The sequence below is a fragment of the Corvus moneduloides genome, chromosome 1 (genome assembly GCF_009650955.1).
Source record: "Corvus moneduloides isolate bCorMon1 chromosome 1, bCorMon1.pri, whole genome shotgun sequence".
In the NCBI taxonomy this organism is placed as follows: Eukaryota; Metazoa; Chordata; class Aves; order Passeriformes; family Corvidae; genus Corvus; species Corvus moneduloides.
The window spans coordinates 19,624,624-19,648,747 of NC_045476.1; the positions used below are offsets into that span (position 1 = coordinate 19,624,624).

Here is a 24,124-nt window from a genome sequence, read left to right on the forward strand (position 1 = left end):
GTCAGGTGCAAAGGTTTACAGTAAATGGGTTACATCAGCTGACTGGTCAATAGAAGGGTTTTGTAGGGCTCCACTCTCAGCCCAGTTCTCTTCAAGATCTTCATAATGACTTGGACACAGGACTCAAAGTAATACTAAGTAAGTTTGCCAGTGATACTAAATTGTGAGGAGCTGCTGACTCCCTTGAAGGTAGAGAGGCCCTGCAGAGAGACCTTGCCAAATCAGAGGGCTGAGCAATCACCAACCACATGACATTTAGACAACTGCCAAATCCTGCACCTGGGATGGAGCAACCCTGGATGTACAGACAGACTGGGGAATGAGAGGCTGGAAAGCAGTGCCACAGAAAGGAACCTGGGGGTCCTGGTCCATGGTAGATTGAACATGAGCCAGAAGTGCCCTGTCAGCCAGGAGGGCCAAGCGTGTCCTGGGGTGCATCAGGCACAGCATCACCAGCTGGGCAAGGAAGGGGATTGTCCCCTCTGCTCTGCACTGGGGCAGCCTCACCTCGAGTCCTGCATGCAATTTTGGGCACCACAACTTAGAGCACCACATAGGAAAGACATTAAAGTATTAGAGAGTGTCCAAAGGAGGGCCATGAGGATGGTGAAGGGCCTTGAGGGGAAGCCGTATAAGGAACAGCTGAGATCACTTGGGCTGTTCAGCCTGGAGAAGAGGAGACTTCAATGCAGTTGCAACTTCCTCATGAGGGGAAGAGGAGGGACAGGCACTGATCTCTTCTCTGTGGTGATACAAGAGAATGGCCTGAGTTTGTGTCAGGGAGGTTTAGGCTGGATATTGGGAAAACATTTTTCACCCAGTGATTAGGCACTGGAACAGGCTCCCCACGCCAGTGGTCATGGCACCAAGCCTGTCTGAGTTCAAGAAGTGTTTGGACAAAGGCTCAGGCTCATGGTGGGATTCCTGGTGCTGTCCTGTGTGGGGCAGGAGTTGGACTTGGATGATCCTTGTGGATCCCTTCCAAGTCAAGGTATTCTATGATTCTAGTGAAGAATACTTTTCATTATTATACTTTCTGAAACAGAATTTACTATTTCGCCAAGCTTTGTTATCCAAAATTTTGTGAGTAATCATTTTGTGCTTGGTTGTTCATTGCAACTGAAAATGCTAAATAGTATCCGGCTTACTCCTCATCCTTCAGAGTAGCCCACCAGAAGCTTCCTCTCCAGTCATGATTCTTCACTGACAATCAGCATACGTGATCTGAAAATCTCTGCTTCCACTGTGATCAGCCCGCCTGTGAGTCACATACTTCACTCCCTCATCATGCTCCTCCACAAATAGCTATAACTCAAGTATTGCAGTGTAATGCCTGGTTTCTCTTTTATGCCATAATCCCACTCAGCAGAGATACCTTGCTCCACTGACCAGTTCCATCCTTCCCACATAATGAGAAAAAACCAGTCTGTAGAGCTATTATTACTTGTATTACAAATGCACGCACAAATGCACACCTACCTGGAAGGTACTGCATCACACACAAAGTTTTGCTACCCGAGGGAGGTCCTGGACTTGGATAAGGTCTTGGAAAGGATAGGTTCCAGATCCATCTCTGAAGCCCTTCTCCTATCATGTTTACCTCATGTGCAAAACCAGCCCTTTCTCACAATATCTGCCAGGGTGCTCTTGCATGCCATGGAAAGACATCTGAGAGGCCTTGTGATACCTGTGTATCATTACAAAGTGCCTTCCAACCCACCGCTGGTTTTTTTCTAATCATGATAACAATGTAATTGAATATTAAAACACCAGATAATTTCTTTATCTTCTCTTTGAACCTTCCTAGCCAAACTCAGTCTGCTATGATAAAGCAGGATGTTTGCTACATTAAGGTGATTAAAAACCCAGCCCTTGGAACTGTACAGCTGTATCTACAACATTTTTCTATAAATTAAATATTAATAGGAATATGGATGAGAATATTTTCCAGGATCCCAGTGCTCTAATAATCTTAAATACATTATATGCTGCTGAATTTTTGCTTTAGGATAATGTTTATTAATCCCACTTCTACATGATGCCCCATCAAGGTTAGTTCTGCACTGTTTTTTAACAGCTGTGCTACATAACAGCTAGTTTATACATAAGAAAGTAGATACTTTATTCAGAAATATGAAACTGAACCATTATACTGTCTAGTTAAGGCTAGTTATTGCTTGACAATGGCAGGGATACAAAAGAGCTAAATAAGATTTTAATAATGCAGGTTTTATTGAGAAAAAAAGCCACAGCACAACAGAATGTGACTCATTTAATCTAGAAGAACTGCAAAAATGAGAATTTCATCTTGAAGGTGCATCATGCAAGAATGCTATTTGGAATTTACTCTCTAAAGCCCTGTTTTGTTGTATACCATAAAAATAAGTAAACAAAGTAGCAAGGGTTTGCAGCAGACAAGAGGCATGAATTATACTCATGAAATTAATTAATTAAGGCATGCTAACAAGAAAACCGATTTTTCCATGACTGGTCTAATTAGTGAAACTTCATTCCTTATGAACTCCTACTGTATGTGTGGACACTTTTTCAGCAAGCCCAGCTTCCTCCCTCCCTAACCTGGATCCCCAGCCTTTCACTCAGTCACCAGCCCTTAAAACCTTGTTTCTCTGCCACTTTCTCCAGCAGCCAGGCCCGAGGCACAGTGTGGCAGCCACCAGCACAGTGTGCCTACTGACCACCCAGGGCATACCAGGCAAAGAAGGACCTGATGCTGCAGGTTTCAGCCTTTGCTCTGTGGGAACACTCATAAGGTCTGTTTTCTGCCCCAAAACTGCTTTTCACAAAGCTTAGTAAGACTCAGCGCATACAACCTCAGGTATTAAAATATGCCACTTCCAGGGAAGAAATAGATAAATGGTTGGAAGAGTTACAGAAAGTCCCTACAGTGTAAAAATCTCTACAGCTTGACCAAACCACTCCTTTTCCTGTATTGCAAACAGACTGAAATCCTGTCAGTCAAGTTAAAGCAGTAAAAACCCAAACAGTTCAACAAGGCAGTATCAGACCAGCACTCTGGACACTGCCTTTCTGCAATAGTAACATCTGCCTTGAAAACAGATGTTCCTCCTTTTGTTTCATGTGAGGTAACAATGACTACAGAAATCACTATGGACCACATCCAGTGGCAAAATCCATCAAAACAGTGACTGCATCTGTCTGAAGCTATTTCACTCTTACCTTTCACAAGAAAAAAGAATAATTCAATAGGAAGTAAATCTTCCACTTTTTTTGTGTGTTCAACCAACATAACTATGAGGGCCTGACTCATTTCAAAAAAACAGGCTGGTTCACCACTACAGCCCATGCCCATCTCACTTTGCCTGCCAATTTAAGCTATTACCAGTAACCACTTCTCCGAGACAAAACTTCTCTCTGCAGTGCTTCATCACCAGTGTCCCATTTCATGGAACCATGGGGTAGAGGTGTACTGGCACTATGGAGCTGTTACCTGTTGGCACTATGCCCTGTGAAATACTGGCCATGGGATTATCCAGCTGTACAGGTTCCAACTGCCAAGGTACCTTCTGCTCCTTTCTGCACCACATTCCCACCAGACACTTTTAGACAAGTTCATCTGTATCCTCTTTCCCAGTCCTAGCTGACCTAGGGGAGGTCATATATGCCATGTCTTGTAGTTAGGAACGGTATTTCCAAATTCAGTGTTCCCACTGAAACAGCCCAGACCCCATGTTGCTTGCTGACTTCCCCCAACCTTCCCTTGTGGCAGGATGAAGAGAAAAACTGAAAGCACAAAAAGGTAAAGATCACAGGATAAGAACAATTTAGCAGAAACAGCAATGAACTAAGAAAAGGAACAGTAACAACAAATAATACTAATAACAGAGTGTACAAATTAGGCAAATGAGTCATACACAAGTGCTCCCCACCCACACACCCACCCTTCACCCTCAGTCCCCCTGCACATGGTGTGAGTCGATATCAAATAACCCCAGGGTCCTGGCTGTGCCCCTCCTGGCTGATGCTAACTTTAACCCTGTCCTGGCTGGAACAGGACACCATGTCCTCACCACCGATGCTTCAAGAAGCAAACTGACAACTTCTCTGGGGTCTCTGCTAGCATGAGTCTCCTCTTTGGTTAGATACTGAACCACAATCCAGAGAAACAGAGAGTCATTGAATTGTCTGGGGTGGAAAAGACCCTTAAGATCATCAAGTCCAACCATAAACCCAGCACTGCCAAAAGAGCCACTAAACCATGTCCCCCACTAAAACATGCCTCTAAACACCTGCACACTACCTACCCACACTGCTTTTTTCCTCTGTTCTTTACCACCTCCAAAACCTGTAGGAAGGTCCACTACTTGCCCCAACTGTACCAGATGGCAAAGCACAGCAATATAATCTTAGCACAGCATTTAGATGAAACGCAGAATTGCATCATAGTGTTAACATCTTGTTCTCCCACTAACACTCCCATCCCACCATCATTGCTGTCAAAAAAGTGTGGATTATGTCACTGTCATGTTTCCCATACCTGAAACATTACCTTCCCCATACCTTCTCGTTCTCCTCACTTTCCCACTCTCCTCTGTTTCTCTTGGTAATATAAGAAATGGAGATTCCCACAAACTAGAGACCCCATACCTGGGTTTCCTTTCCGTAAAATAGCTGAAAGCTATCCTATGTATACACACACATATGCATACTTTTGTCTGTATGTAGCTTTGTTTCATTCTTATGCTTTAGTCCAGAATTAAGGATTCTGTATTAATCCAGACGTGAAGATGACAGAAGTTCACACAATATCAAAAATAATGAGATAACCTGTTCATAAAATACAGGGCTTGAAAAAGGACATAGAGAATCTTCAGTTACAGAAATATACTGAAAGGTGCAGCATCAGCAGCCCCTTTAAACCCAAAAGGTTAAATTTGAAACATCATTATTTCTTGAGTTATTTTGAAAAATTCATTGTTAAGGAAAGTGTTTTATTTTATGTTCATAGCTCTTCAGCTAGATTTCTTAAATTAAGCTCATTTCCATGCCCCCATCTTTCCACCCCCATAAACATCAGCTCGTTACTTTAAAAATGCACAGTGAATAAGAAAGAGGCAATTAAGGATGAGGCACTGTAGAAATTGACTGTGACAGGTGTTCAAAGAATGAATCAGTACATGACTTCCCTGTTCTTTTACTCTTCCTTAAGCATCTGCTTTTGACTTATTTTCGGATTTCCCCTTGATGCCTGACCTGAACAAAACCTCTGAGACCTCCTTAGGAAGTGAGAAGCTACAGGAAAACTAAAAAAGCTACAAAAACCCCAAGTGTTTCCAGTGACTCCTGGCTTTGGTTAACCTTCATGCTCCAGTGCTACTCAAAGCACCTCATTTGTTGAGAACTACAGCATTAGACTTTCTCATTATCATTAAGAGCTACCTCTACACAGTATTGGTTTTCCCATTTAACCCAGAAAAATCACAAGCTCCTTGCTGGCAATTGCTTCTTCCCCCAGGCAGGACACAGGTTAGCTGTGGGAGGGAACTAGTGCTTGTCATGAGTATTTGTGATGTCTGCAGTATGCCATTCCTCAACCCTGTAAGAACTGTGGATTGAATTAGATCTGCCAAAATTTTCTACCAAATTTCTATTAGTATCACATTATTCCTAACAGCATAATTGCTGTGAATGTGTATAATAACATATATATGTACCTTGACTCAGTCTTTTGCAAGGCACACTCTGGGACTGAGATATTCAGCACCAAAAAAGACCACAATATCACAAATGTAGGAAAGGAATGGTTAGGATATCTGGGTGGAAAACAAAAGATAGATTCCTAGAGAAGTACTTCTAGATTAACATACTAAATAGGTTTTTTCCCTCTTTGTGTTACACAAAGAAATACAGAATTATTCAGAAGGCTATCCAATGCTCACAGCATGCTTAACAGTGAATCCAGACAAGGCTGCTCAGGGCTTTATCCAGTTGGGTCTTGAAAACCTCAGAGTATGGAAATTAATAACCTCATGAGCAACCAGCAACCTGATACTGAAAATTCTTTCCTTGTATAACACTGACCCTGATAATAATTCATACTATATGAAGTTGAAATCTCCTATTTCAATTTGTCATTGTCTTTTGTTCTCCCACTATACACTGCTGTAAAGAACTTTCCTGTGCTTCACCTCCCTGTGGGTGTTGGATAGCTCATGTTAGGTCCCTCCAATGCTATATTTTCTTCATGCTGAACAAACCCTGTTATCTCAACCGCTCCTTGCAGGACAAGTGCTCCAAGCCCTGACCATTTTGATGGCCTTTCACCGAACTCATCCAAGTTCACTGATGTCTGGAGGCATCATCACAGATACGGTCTGAGTAAAGGAGAATAATCACTTCCCTCAGCCTTCAGACTACTGTCCCGTTGATACAGTCCAGTCTGCTGCTTTCATTGCTTTGTGATGATCAAGGATGAGGATGCAGTGCATTCTTGGTTTCTTATTCAGTTTTGTCCTGTTTGCTGACCCTGTCAGCACATGTGCCAAGTAACACCAAACAGCTGAATGAGCAAAGCAGAAGACTTTCTGCCCAATTTTGCAGCCTATCCTCACTTAATATGAATGGAAGATCAACTGTCCTGTCAGGATAGCTGCTTCCTCACATCATGTAAAATCATATAAACAACCTGTTAGGATAGCAGAACTGCAGTGACAACATGAGCCACCCGCAGTCATAGGCTTTTTATCTATCTGATCTACAGATAACAAAGCATCCAAGCAAAGTCACCAGCTCCCTCTCTTCTCTACTGCTCTAGTTGTTTCACTTTTTTCATCAGAAATTGTTCATCCCAGAAAATACCATGGAGGTGTGGGATTTTTCTTGATCAATTTCAAAGCAAAGATGTGACCAGACACAGCATTTTATAATTGGAGTTTACTAGCCTAAGTGTACACTTGTAAGCAGGGACACAAATAAAAGGAAGCTGCAAGAAGGAACTCTGTTTTAATGGGAAAACAGGGGTTTCCACCCAAAATGCGACAACCCAATAATACATCATGAAACAAGATATTTTTAGTTCTCATTCAGTTTGTGAGCATAATATCACACCTCCTCTATCTAACATGCCAACACAGTAATGAAAATAAGATAAAAAGATGAGCGAGTGTATGTTATTCAATACGTCCAAGTATCAATATACTGCTTATCTCTTTGCTTGAATAAAAATACTTACAGAATGTATCAGTAATTTTTTTCATTAAAGTTTAAAGAGGGAAAAGTATTAGGATTTTATCCAGCACACACAGAAAAGGCTTCAATTTTTAAGGGGACTCTAGGAGTGGGAATTGAAGTTGGGCTGCTAAGTTGAGTCACATGTGAATGCACTGCCAATCCCATGGAACCCAGAATTTGCCCCACATTTTTGCTGGCAGGTACTGATGCTTGTGAGTGTGTAGCCTGTCTGCTACGACTGCCTGAAGAAAACAGTCCTTGACTTAAAAGCCATAAGAAAACATAGTAAGTACATGCACCACAGTCCATTGTTTTACCCACCATTGCTGTGTCTTAACACTTCAAAAGCATCTCTCTATGAACATTCCACAGGGAAACTTTTGGACACTCTATGAACACTTCTTTATTTTTTATATTCAAAGAAAATACATTCACCTCCTGTGAAAAGGGGTTCTTGCACAATTTTACAGTTGATGCATATATATTTTTCATCAAATCCTGTCAGCATTTATAGCTCTCAACTCAGATTAGTGGCATATAATTTGAGCAGGAAAATTGAAGAGAAATACACAGTGAGTTTAAAACCAGAAATGGCACTTGTTTATGATAATATTTGCAGCTCTTCCATCTAAGTACCCACACAGATTGCACATACTCCCACAGAGATGGAAATTAATATGTGAAATACCTGTGCAGCTTGAGTGTCACAGTTCCATAAACAGTAGCAAAGCCCAGAAGACGAACCCATCTTAGGAGAACACAGCGAAATATACTTGGCTCAAAATACAAAATGACAACCTATAGAACAGAAAGATAGAGAGAGCTTCAGTACTGCTTTCATGAAAAAGTAGTTCTTCATTCAAATGCAGAATAGTTGCAAAACAGGACAGCAGACACATTTCAGCTCGTACTGCTGTATATTCAGATTTTCTAGTAAAGCGTCGGGATGATCAGATCAACCAGCTGGCACAGTTCTAGGCACCAACTCCATTTTGAAGAGAGCTGGCAAAAACCCTGTGACAGACTGTGAAGTGACAACACTTTTAAATGCAATTCCACTGACTTTTCTTAACTGAGTGAAAACATGTACCCAGAGAAGAGGATAGAACAGACAAGGACATTTTCCTTGAGCTATTCAAGTAATAACGCAGCTGGCTTAATTCTGGTTTGATAGGCTGTATTTACTAGGTTACACTTCAAAGTCACTCCTAATAAACCTAGCAAAATGATAGCTGCTCATTTTTCTCTGCCAAACTAAAAATGATTGCACTAGTCTCTCTCTATCCAAAATACGAAATATTTATGACACACTTAACTCTTTCTGCCCCATATATTTTATCTAAGCTATACCAAATCTCCCTATGCATCACCACTTATTTAAGGAAAATAAGCTTTTTGTTCACCTACATATTTCTCTAATCACAACAAAAGAGGTCCTACAAGCCTTTTGCCCTGTCTGCCAAGGACCATGCACAAGGACAACACTCTGTAAGCAGTAACAGAAAGCTACTTCTGTAGGTACAGTGCATATAGAAGCTTCACTATCAAGTAAAATAGCACTCTTCTCTAAAACAGGGTTGCTCAGTGAACTCAGTCACAATTTGAACCAGGAGTCCATTTCTTCTCCTTCCAACAGACATTGTCCCTGGTGTCCTGAGGGTTGATCCCATATACCTTCCCACTCATCTGGTCCCACCAGGAGCCTGCTGTCCCAGGGATTTATTGGTAACCTGTCCTTACCCCACCTGTGGACCCTGCTTGGTCCAACAAACCTAGATCCCGTGCATTCAGTGTGTCTGACCACAACCCGGTAAAACAACCCAATGCACCACAGTACAAATTAATTAGGTAATCCTGGTCTAGAGAAAGCAAGCACTGAAACATTTCAGGCCATCTGTCACAGCTTCATTTACAGTCAGTACATTCTGGCAGCAGAGGTAGTATTGTGCCTACTGGCTGTCACATATTATTTCCCTAAGTAAAAGCTCTTCTATGTGGAATTCAAGTTCAGGATATTGGCCAAAAGCCCAGGACTACATCCTTTGGGTGACATAGACTTCTTTAGAAGAGTGGGGGCAAAAATGGCAGATGTGGGCTGAGAGAGATGGAAGCCGCTGTGCTTCACTGGCATGCTCTTTTATACAGCAGAATCAAACTATTTCTTTTAAAAATATGATTTGCTGAATCAAACTGTGCTGCAAAATTTAACCTACTTTTTTTCACTGTTATTGGACTGACATAGAATCACAGAATATACTGAGTTGGAAGGGACCCACAGGGATCATCAAGTCCAACTCCTGGCACTGCACAAGATACCCCAAGAGTCACACCATGCTTGAGACTCTCCAAATGCTTCTTGAACTTTGTCAGGCTTGGTGCTGTGACCACTTCCCCGTGGAGCGTGTTCCAGTGCCCAACCACCCTCTGGGTGAAAAACTGTTTCCTGATTTGACATGCTTCAATGTAGACATTTTCTGGGATTCTGACAAATTCTGCATGTTGGAAAGGCAGCAGCATTCAGCTTTTCTCCTTGGATAATCAGCTGGAAAACCAAAATGCATCAACATGTGCATGACCACGCTTGGGCAAACAGAACATCCAGCAAAAAGCTTCTCAGAAAGACCTGAAAGACAGCGACGACCTCTTATCCTAATATACAGTTATATACATTAGGACAGTTGCAGAACCTGAGCAAAGTCTGTAGCAGTAACTTGTCTCCTGAGGTTTGCCAGGGGGTAGAAAACACCATGTTTCGTCTTTGATTCTTCCAAAGAAGAAAAACAATGTCAAAAAAAGACTGGCATACAGAGACTCTGAACATTTCGAAGTTGATTTGAAAGCAGAATTTTTTAGATAATTGAAATGGGAAGGTCTGAAAACTCTCCAGGCATAAAATTTTCTGAACAAGGGCAACAGCTCTCTTTGCCATGCAATCTGACACAGCAATTTCATCTGCTGCTGCTTGTTGAAACATTAACTGCTTGTGTCTAGAAAATCTCATTGATTTGCATTGAATCATTTGTATGAGCAGCTGAGGCATTTGGCTAGATATCAACCAAGAAACCACCACTTCAAATGCAGCCTGGTGTGAGCTGGCATGTGACAGCTCACCGTGAAGGCTGCAGAGGCAAGGCTCCCATTTGAAATAGACACACTTTAACTGCTCCTTCACCCAGTGGGGATGGATATTGCAGAAGAAAGACTTTACCCAAGTTTGAGTCCCTTTTGGATCTTCCTGTGTTTATATGATGGAGAATTGTAACAGTGCCTTCAGTAGGGCCAGTGTCCATTTCTGCCTATTCTTGCACCTGGTCTGTCATGGACCCAGGCTTTGAAGAGCAAGAATTACTATGTGTACATTTTGCTTTATTCTTAGGCATCGCAGAAGGCTATTCTAAGAATATGTCATTCCCATTCCCATCAGGGCTCACGAGGATGTTCAGGTGACTGCCCTCTCTAAGTTCTTGTTAGCATTACATCTCTTATAAGCCCCATGAATTTTAGAGGAACGATTTCTAAACTGAAGAGTCTTTAATGGATTGGAGCCAAGAGGCTACAGAAACACTGCCCTGGAAGCCTTGCTCAGTTTTTTAACCCAGGTGGAATACAATTCTTGCAAAGAATCTGGTCCAAAGTATGGCTGCTGCATTCCATCCCTCACTCTCCCCTAGTTAAAAAAAAAACCCAAAAAACCCAAACAAAAAAAAAAGAGGAACATAACACAGAAAAGTCTCCAGTTTGTTTTGTATAAGCCTCTTCCACCTTATCAAAACCCCCATTCCCTACTGTTATCCCCAGAGTTAAGCCTTCTTCAAGTGACGACAAATGTGCAGCAAAGGGTTGCTGAGCTCCAAGTGAAGAGTGTAGGATGAGCATCAGATTCACCCACATATCCAGGCTGCTCTCAGCAGAACAAGGGAATCCCTCAGTTCTAAAAGACTACCCTGCCCACCAAAAATCTGGCAATATTTCATTTTCCCTTTTTGCACGTGTGATCCATTAGACCATGATCTCCTTAAAAATGCTGGGATATTTTGCTGATGGATGTAACAAAACCTTTTTACTGTACATAAAGAAATGTGTTATCATCAGTTCTGCCAGCTCCTGGCATCCACTTAAATACTAGACATCAGTTTCTGCTACTTAAACAAAAAGATCTGGGGAAAATCATTTGGTAACCAGAAGAAGATAAGTCAAACAATGTCTGTTCTTGTCCTGGTTACTGCAGCTGTGCGTGAGATTTCATGAGCTGTGGCTCATCTCTGTCATTTGGACAAATGCATTTAGATGTTTGCTTTTAAACTCAACGTGGTTTAAGCTATTATTATCCTTGCCAAAACATTGTTCCAGTAGTCACGCTACCACTTGTGGAGTCAGAGATGAAAAGACTTCCTAAGGTCACCAGCTAACTGTCAAGTGTGTTTAGAGCTGGAGAATTACAGACACGGAAGAGGGACTTAGCTTGCTGACACAGAGATCAGCCGGCTCAGTTATTCATCTGACATGGTGAACAGACACACGCTCTCTAAAGACAACAGCTGAAGTCAATAAAAGCACCTCACATAGTACAGCAAATTTTCCTTATCGGGACAGGTAGGAAAGTAAAAGTGTGAAGAGAACACTGAACAATTGAACATTCAAAAAGCTAACAGAGTTCATCCACACAAAAAATTGGGAATTATTGAGTTTTAGAGGCTCAGTGCCATTGCTTCTTAAAAGATAAACAGCATTTTAGAAAGATCCTTAAAAAAAAAAATAGACCTTATTATAGCCCTATAATGTTAATAGTGAGCAAAACTGCATCACAAAATGCTCTTGAGTCTTTCAGATTAACTTTACTGTGCACATTAAAAGATGGTTAATTCTGCCTTTCACCTTGGCATCAGATGCAGGCAAAAATATTTTTATACTGTGCACTTCCCCAAGGTGCACTGACCAGGATTTAGTCTGGCTAAATCAAACATATAATTTCTTCCTACACTGTTTTAGGGGGTTTAGTAAATCAGGACTACTAATGCAAGTTTCATAGATAACCCAGTACCTTGAAGAAATTCAGCTTCAGCTACTTGGACAGGAGCTTGGCCTAAAGGTTTCAAATACACATCTCCATTGACTAGAAAGGCAGTACAGCATTTATTTTAGGGAATTTGCTTCACTATATGTCAATTAATAATCTGCATTAGGAGGACTAAGCCAAGCACTTTATAGCCAGCTGTAATTATACAGCCAACTTTGTAATGTATTTAAGACAAGTACTTTTTACTTAAATTCTTAAGCCACAGAAGTCACATGAATAGATCAAAAACTCATTTTCCTCTACAATCATCAAATTGCTATACTTCATGTTGAGAGGGAATTGGCAACACTACAACATCTCAAAAGATCAGAAGTCAAAGAGCTTTAAAAAATACGAGTATTGTCACTGCTAATAATCCTAAAGCTAAACATGAAAAATTTTGAGCAGGACCTTAACTCCAAAAGCCCCAAGGTGTTCGAAATTTTTGAACTCTTCTTATTTTTGCCCTCAGTTGTAGACTCACACTAAGATTTAGGTTGGAATGGACCTTTAGAGCTCATCTAGTTCCTAGTGCTGTGGACAGGGATGTTATCCACGTTCTATAGATGAAAATGAAATTCAGAGCTTAGAATTTGAGCATAAGCATCATCTGCTTAGAGATCTGAGGTGCAAGTCACCCACTTTAGACAAAAATGACGCAGAAGTAATGGGTTTTTTCTCATTTGCAAATAACCAAATTCATCTTAAAATTGTGCCCACTTAACACAAAAAACTTTACAGGAAAACTACCTACTTTTTAATTGAACTTCAGAGTTTTCTGGAAGTACTCTGCACAGTTCAATGCAGGACATGACACAGCTATTCAAGATAATGCCTTTTGGGCTAATTCCATTAACGAGCATCTAGGAGATACTGTGAAGAGATCCATCGGATCTGTTCCACTGCCCAGCACCATCTGCCCTTGCCTGACTGCAACAGCTGTCTAGGGCTGTCTCTAGGCAATTCTGCTATGCAACAAGCCATCAGATACTTCCTCTCAGTATCCTGCCGTGCTGAGTGATCGGCAGTCTTCTTTCTTCTGCCATGTTTCAGCAGTTTCTTTCAACTAGTCAAATATCCTCCAGGGTATCTCAAGTCACCTATTAATGCTTCAATCCTAACACTGAGGGGGGATTTCCTGCAGCAGAGATGTTGTTTGCAATGTTAGATAAGCTTGCCATCCAAACTCATAACAGTCTGGCACTACACTTCCTAGGAAAGGGACCAATCCACTTGTATGTGGGCACACTGCCATCTCAACAGATGGGATGAATGAAGGCACTCATGAGCCTGTGCACGGGCTCCACATACCACTGCTCGCAGCATGAGTCACAGCTCAGATCATCTGCTTAAATATTAGCGAATGCACAGCTCCTTATCCAGCCCTGTACCATCCACAAGCATTTCCGGTGCAGCTACACACAACATTTTAGTATGATAATAACTGAATATAAGAACACTTCCTTCCACTTCCACCCCATTTTTTAAACCACATGTGCTTTTTGAGACATTACATCTTCCTATAATAGGCCTGTGAGCACACAGTACATCAAACCCTGCTATCCTTGCAAATCTCACCATTTTAGAGCCAAGCTGCACCGGATCATTAGCTCGATGCCTCTGTAAAGCACACATTTGCTGCACAAAACAACGGTAACTACTCAGTAGGTTTTATCATTATAAATTCTATATTTATAATAGAATAATATTCTATATGCCTCTGAATTGGAACTGAATCAACTTCCCAGTATACAGCATTGGAAGCACTCTGCTGCTGGGGGCAATGCATTTCAGATAAGATGTATCTCATAGGCAAAATCCTTGCAGCCATTTAAGTAAAATCTTCTGGGTTTCTTCATAAAAGAAGACAAACTTTTCCTCATCACCCACACAAAGTCCAGATTGAAATTCTACCTACTGAAATCTTTTTTTCCTTCCCACTATACTTTCAACTGTAGATATTGCTGTCTTCTTCATTGCCTATCTTAAAATATCTATTAATAAAATACCTATTAAACTTCTGTCTGTGTTTTAGCAAAGATATGTCTTGCCTGTAAAGTCTTTTGGAAGACCAAGACCCAGTATAAACACATAACCACCAACACCAGTGTAGAATGAAAGGGCAGACTTCTAGAACCTTGATTCATCAGAATGTTTGCTATCACTAGGTTTTATTACCCTTTGGATTCATCCTCACCAGGCAGTAACAACAGAACTCTAAAGTTCTTTATGGAACGCATATTTTACAGTAGAGCTCATTTAGCCTCCTGAGAGATTTCACTGGAGATTAAGCAAACAGAACCTTCAAGATCATTCTGGTTTGACAAAAGACTGCATACTTAGAATGCCTTTTTATGGATATATCTTCGATTACTTTCCCTCTTTTTTTTCCTTCCTCTGTTCATAAGGGAGATCTCAACTAACTATTGACAAGACACCCCTGAATAGGTTATTTTGAGGAAAAAAAAACCCCTTCCATGTGGTTTCCAAGATGCTGTCATGTATTTCCTCCAAGTCCAAAGAGAAAAAAGTGATATGCCACAGATCCTACCAGCTCTGGAATATTTATTCATAAATGACTTGAACACATGGCCTGAAAATGCATTTATTCCCATAAATTCTAGCCTTTGCTTAAGCCTTGCTAATGATCCAGCTTCACTGTTCCTATTTGCTTTGGTCTAATAATAGTATTTTAAAGTCAAGATAATGAAAAAATCAACATGTAATCCACAACGCTTTAACAGAGACATGCCTTGCACTCTTGTAGATAGATTTGATCACAACAAATGAATTTTTATGTACCAACAAGGTCCACACAGTAGAGAAGAGCATCAGGACTCTTTTTCCTAATAAAGGATAAAACTTTGTCACAAAGCAGTTCATTACTTATGATAGACATCAACTGATGCCTTGGCTGAATTGGTTATAAATGCTAAGGGTTGAAAGGTACTCCAGTGTCAATTCACAACCAACAAGAGAAAGAGTTACCAAAGAAAGAGATCACACCAGGTCTGCACCCTCTTTGGGGGGAAAAAAAAAAAAAAAGCATAAAACCTAGTATTACCAAAAGGACTAGACCTCTCCTCCAGGCTGCTGTGGGAACCCTTTGAGGATTGAGGAGAAACAGGAATCACCTTGAAACACTGGATTATCACATATGTTCTCTGCATCTGTTTCCAAAACACAGAGATCATGCTTAGCTTTTCACTGTAATAGAATAAACTAGTTACTTCAGCTGCAAAACTCTCAAATACAAGGAGAGATTTCAGTGGTACTGCCCAGGGAGTGGTGACGCTAAACAGGTAAAACATGATCAATCAGTAAGTATGACATCTTCCAGTCTAAGGGGCTGTAGGCACTGAGGTGATGGAGGTGGCAAGTCCAGTTCCTTAGGGGCAAATGTTTGTCCAAGACAGGTGTATTCCTGACCACTGCTGGTTATTGGATGCTTCTGTAGAAGCAGTACAAGACAGGGGAGAAGGTCTGAGGCTCGAAGTTCCATTGAGACCACGCCAAAGTGTACCACAATGAACAAATTACCTACACTGAAAATCCAAGCTGAAAAAAAAATCTGCTAGCTTTAATCATGTCCCATGTAAGGCAGAAGAGAAAATAAAGTCAGAATTTCACACTATGCTTTCCCTTTCACTCAAAGGTACTTCTGCTTCACCATTACCATAAAGCAAAAGAAGCAAATAAATACTTTTCAGGGAGTCCAAAAAGTAATGAGCTTGGTTGGCCCAACTGACCTTCCTACTCATCTGCTTGGATGTGCCACTTACTTCTCTGTCTTTGGTAGATGTCTATGCCGCACATGTATGTTGGCTCCCTCCTGACAACCTCACAGTCTTTAATACAGTTACCCTAAAAACAGCCTGAACAGCCTCAGAAGTCAGTCCCTGAGGACTTGAGAGTTGGCTCATTTCAGCAATTCAGACACTTCAAACTGGCCAGATGTGGACTTGGCTGGAGGTCTGAAGTTTCCTCTGAAATCAAGACACTGCCTCAGAAAGTTTAAAATGTGTTTGAACAAGATTCTTTAAAAACAACAGTAACTGTTGTGTTTGAAAATTTAAAGCCTACCAGAATCCACGTAGTTTGTGGATTCTCTGTTTGTGTACAGAGCAAAATGCTTTTCCTGACTCACGTAGGTCACCAACCACAGCCTTGAAGCACAAAATTAATGCATAGTCATTGATCTGACTTTAAAGATTCTAAGGGCCTAGCAAGGGAGTCAGGAGCCATCGACTTCACTGAAAGGCAACTACCAAATATTTAAAAAATATCTGGCTTCTTGTCTTCAAAAAGAGTGCTAAGAGCAGTGTAGATAGCACTGATGTTCTGCACTTTTTCATTTGATGTTTTTTAAACTTAGATGAAAAGGTCTTCAATTACTTTCCAGTTAAATACTGAAAGATACATGAAAATGTGGGTTTCCTGACCAAGCAAATGGTCAGGTTTTGAGTGAAGATTATTAGACATGATCTGCCAGCAGCAACACTAAAAGCAAAGATGAGCAGATGGGGCATTCAGGGCTCCAGCCTCATGCACACTAAGGCTGAGAAGAGAAACACAAGTGAAATACAGAGGAGAAGCTGAGCTCCTTAATCATTCAAAGCTTCTATTTTCATAGTTTGCATTACATTCAAAAAACGTCATTCAAAATTAATAGAAATAATTTCATCCGAATGTTTTATCTAGGCAATGTACAGGCACACCAAAAATTGTTCATGCTGATGTTATAAAAGTGGAAAATCAAAGGAAGCTGCAAAGTCAAAATATCTTCTAAAATATTTGCTTCTTCCGCCAGTTAACTTTTATAATCCAACTGCTTCTTTCATCTGTTCAGATACATTTTCTTCCATGTGACATGCCACCTGGGTAAATGACAACAGTCAACTGAATGTCCTAGTTTATCTACTTCCTATGTGAAAAAAAAACCCTTAACTTACTTATTGGGTACATTACTATCATCTTTTCTTAAAAAGAATGTGGTAACCGAAGAAGCAGAAAGAGAAACATTTTAACAAGCTGACCCATCTCTAATGAAAAAACCTTGACATCTCTTCAGCCTCCTCATTTGCCAAATCACTGACACATTTTAATAATAGTTTTAAGGACATGTATTTTCATTATTTTATTAAAACTACGGAAAATCTAACAATTAATTTTAAGACCACATCTGTGATTTTAGGAAAAACGAATCTTTTAAAAACATAATTGTGAAGTAGTCTATATTAAAATAAATCTTGCAAGAGCTGCAGCTAAATCAAGACAAAATAGATTAAATTATTCAGAGCAATTTGTCAAGTATACTTAATGCAAGACACAGGTCACAAAAGAGACTCACACAGACTTTTTTTATCTTGTTACACTATAGCTGAAATCCCTACAAATATACAGTGTAAGATGTGGGGGGGGGGAGTGTTATTTGAGTATTTCCAAATAGTGACTCCTACCTGGGGAAAAGAAAACATGCAGTATTCACAGTTCCAAAAATACCTATCTCCTCATTTTAATCTAACAAAGCCAGAGAAGTATTTAACACAAACTTCGTGAGAAAAAAAGCTATCTGATGGTTTAGGTTCTTCAGAAATGCCTCCTTTCTGTCTGCATGCTCTGTCTGAACTGCATGCTGGCAGGTTCATGAGTCATGGTAGGAATTTTATTGACATCAACTATTAAGATGGCTATTTGGAAAAGATAATGGGGACAGACCAGGACTTTGAAATACCCTGCTAAACCACAGCGAAGAGCAGGACAGAACTGTCTGCTATCCTCCTCAGGACAATTTTTGTTGGTATTTATTTTGACAACAAGCAATTTAGAAAAACTCTCTCCACAAAACACCAGCCGGACATCTCAATCCAGCCAGTGCTGATTAGTTTACTGCAGACATCTCTGCTGGAACTATTGACTTTTCATTTTCAGCTTATGCACCTGTAGCAACAACAGCAGTGGGGACAAGCCAGAGACCATGGCGTGACCAGCCTCCAGAAGAAGTGCTGGAAACACTCCATCTCCTAATGTTCCCTAATGAAGAATGTCTGTCTCATAAATCTGCTTTAGGTAAACTGAAGCTATTGGTAATTGGATGAATTGTAAAAATGAGTGACATACCTTGCTGGCATAATCTACATTAACCTTCAATCTACACTAACTGTATCAAACAAATTATGTTATTAACATAATTAATTCATTACAGGTAATTAATGAAGTCCAGAAGAAACCAGCCAACCAACCAACACCTGCAAACTCAAAATTCACTCCATAGTAGAAACTATGGAAATAGGAATGAAACACAATTTTTCTTCCTAGTAGGAAGACATTCTTATTGTTCTTTTATCACATGGATACAAACATTTCCACCTTCCAAAAAAATTATTTGGACAGTTTGCTTGCCTAAGAGGGCCAGAGTGCTCATACTTTTTTAGTCTAGTCAAAAGGAAAAACAACCCTGTTTAATAGAAATCTATGCAAGAAGAATATTTGTAGAGTGTTGAGCAGATATTGAAAAATTATTATGACTGAGAAATTAAAACAAATTTAGCAAAATAAATTTCTGTATTCAAGATGATCAAGCTCTTCCGTCATTTTCTTTCAGTCACATATGCCACCCAGGTGATTTTTAAAGAACAGCATAAAATTAATCACGTTTGTATAAATATTTGAATACATATATATTTAAATACAGAAACAGATTTGGTGCATTTGTTGTGATTTTTTTGCCTGTAAAATCATGATTCTCTTTCAAAAGTTAGTTGCTTTTCATGCAGATTCTAAAGCACATTGATTCCAAAATAGCAGCATAATTTGAGTGTATCCGTGCCAATGTTTTCTGCTTTGTGAAAAGCAACACAGAACGTGATCAGCATCAGTCTCCTGCAATCCTAAGCAGCCCTGAAATACACTTTATTGCAGAATGATTCACAGGGCATCTCCATGAGCCATAAACCACTCCTTCACACAGTATGTGAGAAGTTCTCTATATGCATTCTCTTCACCACATTCAACTAGGGTGGTTTGATATTATAATCCTTCTATTTCTATTGGGACTAGGAATCTGGAGTAGATATTCTACACACCTGAGCTAGGGAAGACAAGTGAATCATTAAATTCCAAGACAGTTGGCCCAAGCTCCCTCTGTGTTCAATGGGGAGCACTGTAGGCAGAGGGCAAACCACATCATCCTTCTACAGGTACCTAAGGTGGGTTACGAGTGCTGTCCTCCAGAGGTGCCTACTTCCCTCCACAGGCAAAAGGGAGCCTAGGGTTAAATGTGATGTTCAGAGTTAAAATTAATTAAAAAAAAAATTAAAAAATCCCTGCACTGCAAATAGCCACTCCAAAGTTTTACTCTGAGTTTTCAGTACTCCCTCTTTTTTCAAGTGCAGGCAGCAGCTAGTAACCTCTCAGACCATGTAAAGCCCATCCTTCAACTCTGAAATACTACAGAGGAGAACAAGCTGGAAAAAGCTTCAGAACTATTTAGACTAATTTCATATTTATTGCTATTTTAAACTGGGTGTCTCAAAGCAAAGAACTTTAGAACACTGAACTGATTTGGAAAGAAATGGGCCTAGAACAAAAGTCATGTTTCATGGATCTAATGCAACTCTTGAAAAATGCAGAAACACAGAAATAAGATGGTATAGAAAGTAACAGAGACATCAGCACGTTGAGGGCCATGTTCTCAATGGACACGTGACATTTCCATTACAGAAGAAAAATTAAAAAGTCCTAAAATGGAAAGCGTTGATCTCAAGATTAGGCATACAAGCTGTCACAAAGCAACCTCAAGCAATGTATCGGCAACAGGGCTGGATGGCCTGAGTGGAGCCTGAGAAGAACTCTTCATCACAGAACTCTACATCAGGAAGAATTTTTCTTTAAGAGTTTGAGAACAACATACTTGACTCTGAAAGAGCAGTCTTCAAAAGCTTCAACACGTGTAGGTGGCAACCAACTAAACAGAACAACTCAGAACAGAAATCTCCCTTTGGAAACACTGCATGGAAGTGGAAAGTAGGAGATGAATCTTGAAGCAGATTTTTAGGAAACTGAGTGTGGACTTGAAAAACTTTAAGGAGTCTGTGGAGGTCACTGAGCAGTTGATGAGAAGTCTGAAGTACAATGATGCAGGAAAGAGAGGAATCAGGTTGCACAATCTGGAATTATTGACTGGGAGAAACTAAGGGTAGTAAATTCTCCTCCTCTGGAAAACAAAGTTTCATGACACCTCAACAATCTATATAGCTGCTCATCACCTGTAGCATCAGCAACAGTACAATCCCTAAGGGATAACAGGCATATCATCTTCCAAATATTGCATTTTCTAACCTTTGCATACATTCAGCTTTTCCAGAAAACTGCACTACCAAATGCACAAGTTAACTTATTGATGAATTCTTAATTGTTTCACATGGGCAATGTTTTTTTCAAAAAGAAACTGAGACACCACAAAAACATTTGAGATGTAAGGTTGCATTAGATAGGCATATCTTTGATATTTAATGTCTTTTTCAGTTATCATTAAAAACTTGAATCCTTTTCCTCACATGATATGAAGTCTTTTCAGGTCCTAAAGATTTGAACTCAGACACTCAGAACAACTCTGGGACTTGGAGTTTGTTTTGCTGAACTATGCTTCCCCTGTAACTTAGGGTTTGTTTCATGTGATTATAATGGCCATTTATTTCAAACATGCATTAACTACAGAGAAATTAATTGTGAATAAGGAAAAAACCCTCAGAGGAGCCAATTTTTTATTATTTTGAAAATTTAGTGGGATTAGACAAAACAACACACCTGTCTGCAGTACAACAATTAGCAGGTTTCTGAGGAAAGCTCTTGACTGTGAATGATTTAACCTGGAAAACAACCAAATTCAAGCTGTGTTTTTTTCAGTGACAACAGTTGAGGCCCATATGCTACTTTCTGCTCATACCTAAAAATAAGTTAACCATTCCATGAAGCAGTTATAAAGCCAGGTCACCCCATTTTAACCAATATGTAATCTAACCAATGGGTACAATACCTTTCCTACTGCTCTGTAGTTGGATTTGTGTTTATACCCATTTACTACTGTTTAGTGGAGCAATGTGAAACGGAACAATATCAGCACAACAGGCTGAACACCTCTCATGCTATGGCATCCTAGAGACAAATCAGTAAATCTTTCTTCAAGGTGGTAAAAGTTTGTATCTTCTGAGCCAGAGAGGGGAACAGAACCCAAGTGCCACATCCAGAAGGAAAACATTACCAAGTGGGATACTGAATAAAAATGCTGTCTATAGGCTGGGTTTTTTACCACCTACCCTTGGTACAAAAGTGAGGATTCTGTACCTGAAGAGGGGGTTCGAGTCTGCAGCCCTGGTGAAGGAAGGCACTTTCCCATGCAGAAAAACTAGGCAGATGATAAGCACAAATCCTTCTCTCTACAGGACATCCAGCTCCCTAAGCAAACAAAGCAGGCATGCTGGTGTCTGTGTCCCTGACTGAGCACAGTCATCTCATGCAAAGAGTACCTCACTTGACCTCAAGGCACCAAAACTGAGCACGGCAATCTGAGGTTGCAATGCTTACCCAATGGTAAGCTGAGTCCTTAAAAGACTTGGCATGATAAAAATTGAGGCTGTATTAGGAAACATGTTCCCTACTAATGGCTAAACTATTCAAGCATCTTTGGTCTCCTCCTTTGAGAGACACCAACCAAAATACCTATAACCAGTACCTGCTGCTTCCCTCCTGTTGCTGCAGCTGCAAAAATAAAGCATTAAAAATAGCAGCCTTCTCAGGCAAGATTGCTTATTGGCATTCCTGGCACAGCTCACTTGCACGGTCCACAAAATGCGTTCATTAACAGCTAACAAAACAGCAGAAGGAGGCTTTCTTCAAATGTTCCACTCCTTCCTGAGCACAGGGGGAGTCCTCCAAACATTTCACCAATTTATCAAAGAAAAGGCCCATCTTCTAGCAGGACAGACATATTCCACTGCATTTTGTTGCTAGGCAGTCCTCTGCATTTAACTGCAATTATTTATTTATATGAACTTCCTTCTCCATCCTCCCTACCAAGATGCTTGTGGTGTTGAATAAACAACTGCACAATAAAAAGAGCATAAAAGCAGAAGGGCAAAATATTTAAGAGCAAAATTAACAGTTGCCACCAGAGCTAAGAATGAGATGGCAAACAGAAACCAAAATAACTGAACTCCAGGGGGCCAGGGAGAAACTTCTCTTTTTTAAAAGAGAAGTCAGGCTGCTAAAATAGATAGAGAGATAGCAATGAGATAAACCAACCAAGTGGTGAGACCCCATATGTGAGACTGCCCAAAACAAACATTTCAAGACTCATATTTAGTTGAGGAGCTGTGAGTACTCAGAAGGCCATGACCTTCTTTTTCTTCAAGGTTCTTGAACATTTACTATATATATAACAAGTATTTATGATTTAAAACAAATCCATCCAGGCAGATTTTGACAGGATTGTTTGTGACATGTCTGAGAAAAATGCATTACTTTAAACAGTCTGAGGAAATGAATCTAGCAGATTCAGTGCATCATGCCACAAAATTTCATCTACTTTATGAAAGACATACATGGAGGGTGAAAAAAACCCTATTTCTTTGAACTTTCTTAGATAACTCAAGATAACTCAAAATCTCAAGAATGTCTGCTGTGCTCTCTGGACCAATAGAGCACTCTGTTTAGCAACAGGGACTTCTCTGTGCTCTATACAATTTTCTCTCTTTCACTCTGAACGCTTTCAATTTTTTTCAACATTTTTCCTGTTCTCTAACATATTTCTTAATGATTTAAGACTAAACATTACTTGAAGTTAGATCAAGGTTCCAAACTTTTTCTTGCATTTGTTGAAATTAACCAGAATTTTTCTCCCCTTTAATGTCTTCTCAAGAATTCATTCTGCCAACTTCCTTGTTTAATCTGATCCATTATTATCATTATAACTATTAACAGCAACACATACTAATTATGGTATCGAATATAATTAGTTATCTATCAATTTCACATCTACAAGTTCTTGATCACATCTGATGTTTGCTATACACACTGGAGAGTCAAACCAGAAAAGAGTGCCTTGCACAACTATGTCATTTGGTACGAAAGGCTTTCCATGTTACCAGGTTAGCCAAGTCTGTAAACACTTGTGAAAAATCTAATACACTAGAGGGTTGCTTTCCAAATGTAGTAACCACTGATGTCCCTTATCCTAAACAGACAAGATATCCTGCCTGAGAAAAGAAGTGCTCTTTATTATTTGTTAATCCCACACCGACAGCAGTAACTGCAGCCCATATAAAGTCAGCTCAGGATCAAAATAGATTAAGTTTCTTGTCCTGCAAATCTAGTAACTTGGAATGTGCTTTGGTTCCAGAAAAGTTACATGAAGAGCAGCTAAAAGAGAAACTTTGATTTTTTTAATGTATTCTTGGTGACATCTGAAATTGGCAGATATCTTATTGTTGCCAATAATAAACGTATTAATCTTGCTTAAGACTTACATGGTAAGCATTTAGAGTATTTTGCTGATTCAGCTATCTTTCAAAATTCCTGGGTCTTCAAACAACTGAGCATATGATACTCTAACAGAGCCTTACATTGAATTAATGGTCAACAAACATGTTCCTTAGGGATTTAAAATACTTGTTATGACAGCATTTTGCCTTCTTGTAGCAACAACTGGTGATTACTTGAACAGAGTGCCTGCCACTTTGGCAGTAACTTATTTTGATTGTGATTTCAAAGATGTAAATATGCCTCAAGGCTTGGAAAGTAGATACAAATTTAATAAATATGGATATAAATAGCTGACTAAGTAACTTCTATAGATCACTT

At 39.9% G+C, this 24,124-nt stretch overlaps 1 protein-coding gene across 2 annotated transcripts in view; it reads right to left on the bottom strand.

Moving 5' to 3' along the window:
* GPR158 (G protein-coupled receptor 158) overlaps positions 1-24,124 on the bottom strand; it is a 194,078-nt gene that overhangs the window by 47,037 nt on the left and 122,917 nt on the right. For both annotated transcript variants that reach the window (XM_032100955.1, XM_032100946.1), the window contains exon 6: positions 7,898-8,007. In XM_032100955.1, coding sequence (XP_031956846.1) covers positions 7,898-8,007 — 110 coding nt within the window. The remainder of the gene's footprint in view (positions 1-7,897; positions 8,008-24,124) is intronic.